Below are 10,836 nucleotides of genomic sequence, written 5' to 3'. Positions count from 1 at the left end.
CATTCGGGACTCATAGAACCGCAGTGACAGTCGTAACTCATCGTTTTTTGCTACCTTTCGTTCTCCTTTACAACTCGCTCCAACTTTGCTTTGATGTCTGTCATGGAAACCTGCACAAAAAGACAACCTATAAATATTAGTGGTCTAGCAAACAATGCCATTATCTACAGTAGATTTGTATTGTTTCAGAGGACGGAGTTATTTCACTCCCTGATCGACTGCATTGGTTCCATTTATTCTGTGTTGTTCACCTGGTAGGTCTGCAGCTGCGCAGTCATTTCCTCAATGTGCTGATCATACTCAGCAATCAGCGGTGCCATTATACTGTAACACACATGATCAAACAGGTCACGTAGGCATGTGGTTGTTTCTCCTGTAAGTTAAGCTTGCAACTAGAATCCTGGATGGTGCAAGACTGATAAGCAAACATTGATGTTTTTTTTGTTTTGTTTTACCTTCTATCTGAGATCCAGGGAGCAAGAGATTCAGCCTGTTTTGCCTCTTCCATCTAATGAATATGGGACAAACAGGGGAGATGGTAAACACTAACACACAGCCCATCAGTGGCAAAAGTCATGGTCTTGGATTGCAGACTATGATGAGGTCTTAATACCTGACACGGTGTGGAGTGAGTACGCTGAACACGCTGGTATTCACTGAGAGACGAACTAAGTCTGTGGACTGAAACAAAGAAAAGGTGCCATGATCCCCCCCCCTCCCAAATTGGATAGCAGTGTTCAAATAGTCCCTATGACCATAGCAGCATAACAATACCAAACTGATGGATTTCTTTTGTACCAGAGCTTTGAATTTAAAGACAGAACATGTTTGTGCAGTCTGGTTATTGTGAATACCAGCCCTGGTGAAGAGTTACTGATCTGTGTCATTCAAGTCACAGTTACAGTAATGTATGACGCAATACGATGACGTCATGATTAAGTGTAACGGACGTCATCAAAATGAGCTGTGATTTTTGTAGTGTAAGAGTTTCAAATATGCCATGTGGTCATGGTGATTTATTTACATTCACAGCTCCATTTGAACATTTTGGTCCGATCTAAAATCCTCACTGTTTGCCCTTAACTTACCTTGATCACGCAAAAAATCAACATCTTCGTCCATGTTGCAGGCTCTGCTCAGACAGAAGTAAATCAATGACATGAGTAGATAAAACCACCGTTTTTACCTGTCATTTGAATGCAGTTTAAGACAGAGGCGGGTACAAGCTGTAAATGTCAATATCTCACGCTAACGGCGATATAAAAACGCACTTCAGCTGGCTGGCGTCACCCATGGTTACCAGGTGTAGCGTGGCTAGCTAATCAATCTCAGCTAACGTTAGTTAAGCTAACTATACACGTTGAACCATTCGTTAGCTTCGAGCACAGTGTTTGTAGTTGAAGAAGAAAATATATATCCTCTACATGGCATGTGTTTCATTAAATAACATACATAAACAGCGGACTTGCTTTGACCGTGAGTTGCGCCGTCCGTTTTGAAGAAAACAAATGTCAGCCAATAGCAGTTAGGTTGTGCACCGCTGAAGATGTTCCGCCGGTGCAACGGACCAATGGAGAAAGGTTCCACTATGCACAGTCCAGGCAGGTGATGTGTGTGCTGTAAAATATTGTTATAACAGATATGCCACTTTTTGGCCTAAGATTACAAGTTTGCGACTGTGTTTTTAAATCTGAAGAGAGTATGCTGTTACTTCTGGAAGCTATTTTACCGTGATAACGGTGGTTACCGTGGTAACGACGATTTAGATGGAAATGTGTTGGACCGATCGTCGCTTAGCTAATTTTACATTTTAGGATGGTTCTGGACTTCAGTCTTGAAAATAGTGATCTTCTTATTCGCTCCTTAACTCGAATCATATCTGACCTGAAAAGACCCCAAAGTAAGTTCGACTATCTGCTCCGTTTCTTTGACCAGGAAGTCCGTTTTACGACCCTAATAAGTTACAGAGAGACAGAACAGCCTCAGATAACAAAGTGCTGAATATTAGTCCGGTATATATATCAGGTCGTAAATGGCTCGGTTGGAGTACATTTGAGTGTATTTTCTCCTCTGAAAACATGGGGTTCGCTCACGGCGTTCAGTTTATGACTCTCATCTACATCCTGCTGTGCTGTGAATCCCTGTAGGTTTGATTTAATGTTGAGCTGTGAAGTACTACATGGTCATCTTCATGTTTCCTTTCTTTCTTTTTTTTTTTTTCCAGACCTGCTCCACGAATGCAGTTTGCGATCCAGCACACGTGGGACAGCAGTCCTGTGGATCATGACCCCATCAGGATCATTTTCTCTCCAGGTGAAGGAGGACTGAAGATGCAGGTGATGGCTCCCTTCTTCGATGACCCCGGGGCCCCTGCAGGGCCCCCAGGCCAGCCCTTCCCTGGACTCTGGGATTATGAAGGTGGCTACAGCAAGTAGGAGAGGACGCTGAATGAATCCATGCATATAGATAGACAAAAAACACTGGCAGATTAATTAACCAGCTGAAAAATGGTATTTAGTGCTCTCATAGGTTTAATATGGAGACACATTAGCACAGCAAAGTAAAACAAAGTGGAAATAAAACACATTTTTAAGGATTTTTAGCATTTTATGGTGTCACACACTGTGTCACGACACATACGTTTTCAAAAAACAGAATCAGAAGTACTTTATTTAGTCCAGAGGGAAATTCCTCTGTTTTAACAGCTCCACTCAAGTAAGAAAAACAAAAGAGAAATAAACATTTGCTAAACTTTTCAATGTATAAAAAGAAGTATTCGACAAAAGTATCAATAAGATGACTGTATATATATATATTATAATAATATAAATAATTGATGTCTGAGTGTCTGAGTGATTTTCAAGTGAAGCTGCTACGTTAAGATCAGCAGTAAAACGATCTGTCCATACCTTAAAACATTCCTTAAAAATGTGGAAACCCCACATGCCTATTTTGGGGATCATGATGAACTGAACCAAGGTAGCCACGTACTGATGAGCAAATAAATAACACTCCAGAGAAATGTGAAAAACAAACTCCACTATGAAATATAGTATAAGTTTATACATATCATAGATTTATGTTTTTGATAACCAGTGCAATGTGGATTCATTTCTTTTCCCTTTGCTTCTCCTTAAACTGGAATACCTCCAACTTTGAGAATATTTACGTACTTTTCTTGTTTGCTTTGTAATGGAAAAATATGAGAGAGAACTTTTCATTGAGCATTGATTATAATTAGTGAGGAGAAACAAATTGTTATTGAGCAAAATTGGTTTGTCCTTTTGTAACCACATGTAGTCTCTTGTACAGTTGCCGTTTCCAAGGTTCCCAGCAACAGAGGGCTGCTGATGACATAAGTCTAATTATGATGAATACTGGCCTGAATGACACAAATGCAGTTGAGATAAAATCAGGAGTAAAGTCCAGAGTGGAACTCTCTCTCTCTGGGAGGCCGTAACAATAATTACATCATCATCATTATTATCGTGACAAAGTAGTTAACCTGTAATGAGGTAGAGGAACAACAACTGTCTCAAACTAAACTTCAGGAAGCTTAATTTCCAGTTCATGAGCCCTACATGTTTGACCTCATTAATGTATTTATTAGATAGGAAACCAACCTTTTATCATCTAGGAAGATAATGAGCATGCTGCTAACATGTAGCCCTCAGTGTATTGTATTGGTATTTCACAAGAGCTCAGTTATTATTTCGATAGAAAGACAGATCTTTATGCTTCACATGAGGGAAATTCATGGTACAGCAGCAAACATCGAAAGAGGTCAGAAGGGGTAATACTTCAAATGAGGTAGGAAAAAAAGATAACTTGCAACTATGACCTAAAACACACAATATCTAAATGTATTTACAAATATAATTATAGTATGAAACATAAAATAATAACAATACCAAATATCTTGTATGTGAAGGTTCTCAGTCATCCAGGTCATGGTATCTTGCTGGGTTAAATCGTAGGCAACTGGACTTCTGGTTTCACCACTCATCCGAGAAGCTTCTTCAGAAGAACTGAAGAAGCTTCTCTTTCATGGCACTTGAGGTCACTGCACAGATAAAAGCAGAAAGTACAAATAAATAAAATAGAGAACAATTAAATGCAAGACAAATAACATGGAAACTGCTTAGTGGATGGGCGACATGGTGGTGCAGTGGTTAGCACTATTGCCTCATAGCAAGAAGGTCGTTGGTATGAGTATTCGCGGTAATAGTAGTTTACATGCTGCACAGTTTTACACATCTTTCTTTTTCTCTTCTCAGTTGTGGAGTCCTTCTTCCTCGATAGTACCACAGAAAATTACCTAGAGGTGGAGATTTGTCCGTAAGTATAGAACGAGGTTATTCTGTTCTTCGGTCATTCTTAAAAACGGTTGATTCTGTTGCTCTCGGGGGTCGGCAAAGCCTTCATGGTAGACAACCTCAACAGGTTCATTGGAAGGGTTTGAAGGAGGCAGTGGTAATCTATGCAAGAAGGTTCCAGCATGTATTTGTTTTGATGTGTGTCTACAGCAACAACTGCCCATGGTTTTTAACGCCACCATCACGGGGGGACAGGTGGACGGGCGAGGCTCTCCTTACCATGGACGTACTTCCCTCCCAACGTCAACAAGATGAACTCGTACGCCATCCATGGCTCAGAGAGAGGCGCACGTACGAGGCTCTCTACTCCATTCCCCAAAGAGGAGATAGCTGAAGGCCAAAAACCCAACTTGTGAGTACTGCTCATCTGATGAGTACATGATTTAGAGTAAAACACGATGAAAGGGTTACTCCAGCAAGTCTTGGATCTGCATTAGCTGGCTGTTCAGATTCTTTTTCTTTCTGGATTAATGAGCTGAAGCATACTCCCAAAGAATTCTTGTTTGGGTGTACACATGCATGTAATTACATAATTTCATAGTTTGAAATACTCTTCTTTCTTCTAGCCACCGCCTGGAGTACTTCCAAAATTTCCGCCTGCAAAAGCATCATGGGAGAAGGTTGGATCCAACCAGAGTCTGATCTGTGGAAGGGAAAGCACTGAGCTTTTCCTCTCACACACACACACACACACACACACACACACACACACACACACACACACACACACACACACACACACACACACACACACACACACACACCAGGGCCATGGGACAAGAGTACAAAGGGCAATCAGTCTTTATTAGGTAATGATTTAAAATTATATGATATGACAAGAAATATGTTATCAGCCTGTCGGGGCACATTAGCTTTCACACACATCCATGTGCACATGCGTGCACACACACACACACACACACACCACACACACACAACACATCCCAAGGTATCAGGCATCACCTTAAATCTCTGCAGAGATCGACCTGGAGCGGTTCCACTGTGCGTGGCGTCGAGGAATGCTCACTGTGACTTTCAGTTCTTTGTATATACTTGAGGTGTGAAACCACAGCTGGTTTCTTTGGCCTGGCTCAAATTTAAAAAAAAAAAAAACCTTGATAGATGATGCTGATGTTTATGATTCTTTTCTTTTTCTCAATCAGTGTGAATATTTAAACTGTAAATAAAACTGATGCATAAAAGTGAAAGAGGAACAGTGCTTGTGTCACATTAAAGTCATGTGTAGCAGGAGTGACAGTACACATTTCAGTATGGGCCAGCAGGGGGCGGCATAGGCCTAAGTTCCACACATTATAATTAGCATTCACATGGAACCTTTTCCCTTTTGAGATGAAGAAGCACTGTCCCATGCCAAAATGCCAAACACTCAACAGTCCAAACACAGCCAAGAATGAGCTTTCCACCGATAACATGAGCTGATGGCACCTCACACAAACAGCCTTTCAGTTTGTTTTGGGGTACCCCTCCGCTCCTGAAGTAAATGTCCTGTCAAGATGAGTTCTCCTCCAGACAGCCATCCTGAAATACTTTGTTTTAATCGTGAAATTAGTGGCAGGAAAGCGGATTGTTTGATCTGGCATGGAATATGTGTTACCGTCACAAGAACAAGCTCTCTGCTCTTAAGACAAGATTTAATAATAAGCCTTCCTTGTTCACAGTAGGTAAAGTAAAAAAAAAAAAAAAAACATCATAGGAAGACATAGATAACAGCTAAGCATCCAGGATTTAATTTCATTTATTTATTCCACATCATAGTAAACCCATAATTTTATAATCAGTCACAATTTGTTTTGTTCTATGATCGAAAAGGGCCGGGAAGAATTAAATCTTCTACCAGCCTCTGTCTCAGTCTTATCATTCACTACAGACAAGACCATACACAACAACTCACCATCCAGCGTAAAAACAAACTACATGTAAACCACCATTCAAAGGTTTGTACTCTTAATTGAATGAGATGTGTCCAGATTTGGACCTGTGGTATAGAGTTTGCTTGTTTTCATACATTTTGTTTCATTTTAGTGACATGATGTCCACTATATGTGATCAAAATGTGTGGTGTGTGCGTGCGTGTAGGTATTTTATTTTGTGGGTACTTTTGTCTGTTGCACTAAGACGTCAGTAGCAGCATGCGAACATGAATTGTACTTGTCGCGCTAACCTACAGCGTGCTTTCCACTCTTTCTTTCAGGCACAGTGCCAAACGAAAATCAACATTTGAACTTGACGTGTTCTCTTCCCTACAGGTGGGTGACTTGTGCGAGACCTTATTTACAGCCATTTATGTGTATGTAATCAGCATTTCCAGCTATTTGTAACAACCAAGGGAATGTGCTTGTCGCCGCTTTCAAAGTAGCGCTAGCTTAAACTGTTGTTCGCTATTTAGCATTGCTCACACGTCTCCATTGTTGTGGTTAGTTGGTGTAGCTGTTGTTATTCTTTACAGCCACTTCGCAGTCCCAGTACGAGGACACAATGCCCCGACTACCCCACCAAAATGACCTACCTTGTCAAAAGAAAGTGTAAGTTTATTCTAATGAATGAAATCCTCAGCATAGAATCACAACAGACAGAATCAAAGCTGCCGTGAAGTGGAAGTTATTGATCCGGGCCCCCCGTCTTTAATACCATCAAAAGATACACTGGAATCTAAGTAAGTCTGAATCTGCAGCAAATAATAACGTTTTAAAGCCTGATTTAAATGAACTGACAGTTTGTGCAGACCTCAGGTGTGCAGGGAGATTATTCCACAGGTGAGGAGCATGATAACTGAAAGCCGCTTCAGTTTGTTTGGTTTCTGGTTCTGGTTCTGGGAACACGCGGTAGACCCGTCCCTGATGACCCGAGGGACTCTGGATACTTCACATGGAGTTAATAAGTCAGTAGATGGATGTGTGTCAGTTATGTCATAATTAGTTTTACTAGACATGGAAAACAAGTAATGTTCATTAATAAAAAGAGTACGCAGTACGGAATTTGTACAAAGTATAGTAGGGTGTGGAGGAGGGGGTGTTTCTCTGTTCTTTACATTGCACGTTTTTATTTTTTGTAAAGCACTTTGTGCTACGTTTTTAATGTTTGAAAAGTGCTTTAGAAATACACTTTGATTTGATTCAATAAAGGATTGATGGAAAAATGAACCCCTGGAGATCCAGCACAGTGCCAAACCACCAACAACTTCATATGTTCTCTTTCTGTAGTACTGGAAAGATGTAAAACTGCTCATGGGTGCCACACAAGGGTAACGATAACATAGACATGGTAAATGGGCCGTTGCCTGGAAACCTACAGATGACAAATGTCTTGTCTCTCAATAGGTGAGATCACAAACCCTCCGATGTCATACGCACGACAGATAATCAGACTTCTTTCTATGGCCCTGCGAATCCCCTCCCACTTACCCCCCTGCTAGAGACTTACACAAAGCCGATATATTTATCCCCGGCTCCTGTTGGATCACCGGCTGGATAACCATCCCTCCTTGACCACGAAGGGGAGTTGATTTTCATGTTGGATGTGTTGCTGTTCGCTGTGGCAGCCCAAAAGCCCATACTGAGCCTATCAGTTTTAATTGGCATTTTTGCCTTTGAAATTCACGTGGTGATTAGACTAAGAGAACCCCCTCCTTAAGCCCCCCCTCTTTATCATCATCCCCCTGATGCTTTGCCACTGCACACCATTCACATGCACACGCGTTTGACACATTATATTCAACCATCATGTCTCTTGCAAAATAAAAAGGCTGCCCTGGAATATGTTTTATACTCGCCTAATGCGTCTTCACGAAGGTTTAATTAACACGTACTTACATGGACCTTTGTGCAGGCAGAGGATCTGTGTCCCTACAAAGATTTAGACCCAGCGCTCTCTAATTAGTCTGAGGAGATGAGAGCGGAAAGCAGTTCAGGTATCTGCCTCTCGTCTACCTCCAAAGCCCCAGCTGACATGCAGACCAATCTGATCCCCCCTCAGAAAACTGTGAGACCAGCCTTCTCTAAAACATTCAAAACGAGCTTAAGGGTGATTCTGCGTGTCAAAAACTTTCTGGTGATCAGCCAGTCTTTTTTTTTTTTTTTTTTTTTTCAGCCAGCAGTGGGTCGCATTTCTTCAAGTTTTGAGTGTTTGAGGGTATGAGTGAGGGATAAAGTTATGATAAAAAATAGAACAAGGGTGGATAAAGGGACTGATCTCGAGAACATGAAACGATCCAGAGATTGAAAAAGTGAAAACGGTAATGACTTTGCCTAGTTTTCTTTCTTTTCTTTTTCTTTTTTTTTTTTTTCCTGGGTCCTGTGATAGAGGCCCAAATGAATGATGCATACTGAAGTTAGCAAGATTCAGGGACATTTCAATGCCTTTTGCGAACGAACACCAGGAAACAGTAGCAGATTGTACAAAACGATAGAACTTATCAACGCATTGCAGTGCGCAATCCGAGCGTGGCTCCCTTCCCAATTCCCCCACAAACAAGAGCAAACTCTGATCAGTGTTCATGCGGGACTTGATCTCACCTAATCGCCATAGTGCCATGTTAAGTGCTTTATCCCAAACACACACATCTAAACCAGCCACACAGCCCCATTAGTTTTGTCGTTTTGTCCCCCCCACCCAAGGTGAAAGCAGATACAACGGAGAGAGCGTCTTTCTTTGGATCAACTGAATGATTATAAACTCGGTCTAATTATCGTCAAACAGGTTTATCACCATGGAGCCGGGCTGACGTGGTGGGAAGGATGATCACAAACCAGACCTGGAGCTGAACGCATCTGACTGCGGAGTGCATGAATTCGTGATGACACAGGTACTAATTGCAGCTGAAGCCGCTCGGACGGATGAAGCTGTTAGAGGCTGGGGGAGGGAGGAAAACGGGTGATGCACAGTCTGGTGAATGCCAGGGACATTAATGAGGGCCAGACGAGTTCTGTTTCACAATCACGCTGCGGCGGAATAAGAGGAGCAGGCGAAGCTTCAATACAGAGGAATGATGCAGGGGACAAGGGCCCCCGTTTCTTAAATATGCAAACATTTTTCATGTTATCTCAAAGAGATATTACAGCAACATACCTACAAACAGAAATATAATAATCTACTGCATAATTTGGCCATGTATTAACTTTTTATGGCCAGAAGTTAATAATTAACCTCCACGGTACGTGCACACACAATACACACACACACATACACACACACACATATTTGAGAAGCTGCTCAATTCATTAGTCACAAGAGGGAGCGGGATCCATATGTTATGTTCGCAGAAACGTTAGAAACAAATGATATCACCGAGAGTGAAAAAGAAAGTAATGAAGTTTTCTTTGTTATCAATACAGAATATAAATCATGAGCCTTTGCCTAATTGATTCCATTATATTCCCACCTGCCTGCCGAATCTCATCCCATCCGTGAAGAGTTTATCTTCATTTTAGGTGAGATGAATGGAACAGGTTAGGATGTAATGCCTGAATCTCACCCTTTAATTAACGATGATTACAGAATATTTGTGCATGTATGATAAATTAACAAAGTAAAAAAAAAAACTTTGATACAGAAGTTGCTCGTTCAGGAGCTAAAAGGATACTGAAATGAATTATTTTTTTTTGTTTTTTTTTGCCCCTTATTGTTTGTTATTGTTGGTAAACTCACTGCAATATGCTTGAAGGTTATTTATGTGAAGCTTGATATCACTGCTTGTAAGTAAGCAAGTTCACTAACACTTAATTGGGAAATAAATCACACTGTTACCATGGGAAACAAATGCTTAAAAGTGGTAATGACCAAATGAGAGAGTGCTGATAGCGTCTCAGCACCACAACGGCGGTGTGTGTGTGTGTGTGTGTGGTGTGTGTGTGTGTGTGTGTGTGTGTGTGTGTGTGTGTGCGTGTCCAGTCATGCATGTGTGTTTTGCCTCTTCAGGCTCATTACGATACAGCCTTGTTAGCGTAGCTGCTGCTATGTACGGTACATGGCAGGCTGTTTCATTCCATTAGGTTTTGTTTTGTTCAGATCGCTTGTACAGGAGCTGCAAGCTTGTTCATTTCAAACCATAGCAAACACTGACAGAACATTCTAGTTTATTGCATATAGTGAACCAAAGATATAATTATATCATGATTACAGTGTGGCCATGCATTTCCTCCAATTTATCGCTATTTTTCGGTTTCGTTCCATTTCGTTTCTTTATTTTACATATAAAATATTCATAAAAGATACAATATATCATTTGCAAGAGAATGTGTTAAAAAAAAAGAGAATTGCTTCAAAAAAAAAAAAAAAAACCAAGGGCTTGAAAATGGCATTGTCCATACAGCATATTACAGAAAAAAATAATAATTACAGTAGTTCAGAATAAATAAGTTGAATGTAACTCAAAATTAATCAAATCAATCTAATCAGAATTGGATCTAGTAAAAAAAAAATACTTATATTGTTTTATTGTAGC

The 10,836-nt window shown here is 40.8% G+C and overlaps 1 protein-coding gene across 1 annotated transcript; it reads left to right on the top strand.

Annotated features, from left to right (window-relative positions):
* The first annotated feature begins 2,237 nt into the window (after positions 1–2,237).
* Positions 2,238–5,040, top strand: LOC144739424 (UPF0462 protein C4orf33 homolog). Its single transcript, XM_078622376.1, is given in 6 exon segments — positions 2,238–2,418; positions 4,278–4,338; positions 4,527–4,590; positions 4,592–4,728; positions 4,943–4,979; positions 4,981–5,040. Coding segments are annotated over 6 exon segments (540 nt in total).
* The last annotated feature ends 5,796 nt before the right edge of the window (positions 5,041–10,836 follow it).

Source organism: Lampetra planeri, unplaced genomic scaffold (assembly GCF_965212315.1).
Source record: "Lampetra planeri unplaced genomic scaffold, kcLamPlan1.2.h2 scaffold_1484, whole genome shotgun sequence".
NCBI classification, from domain to species: Eukaryota; Metazoa; Chordata; class Hyperoartia; order Petromyzontiformes; family Petromyzontidae; genus Lampetra; species Lampetra planeri.
Note: the sequence above shows the minus strand (reverse complement) of the source record. Positions and strands in the feature narration are given on the sequence as shown.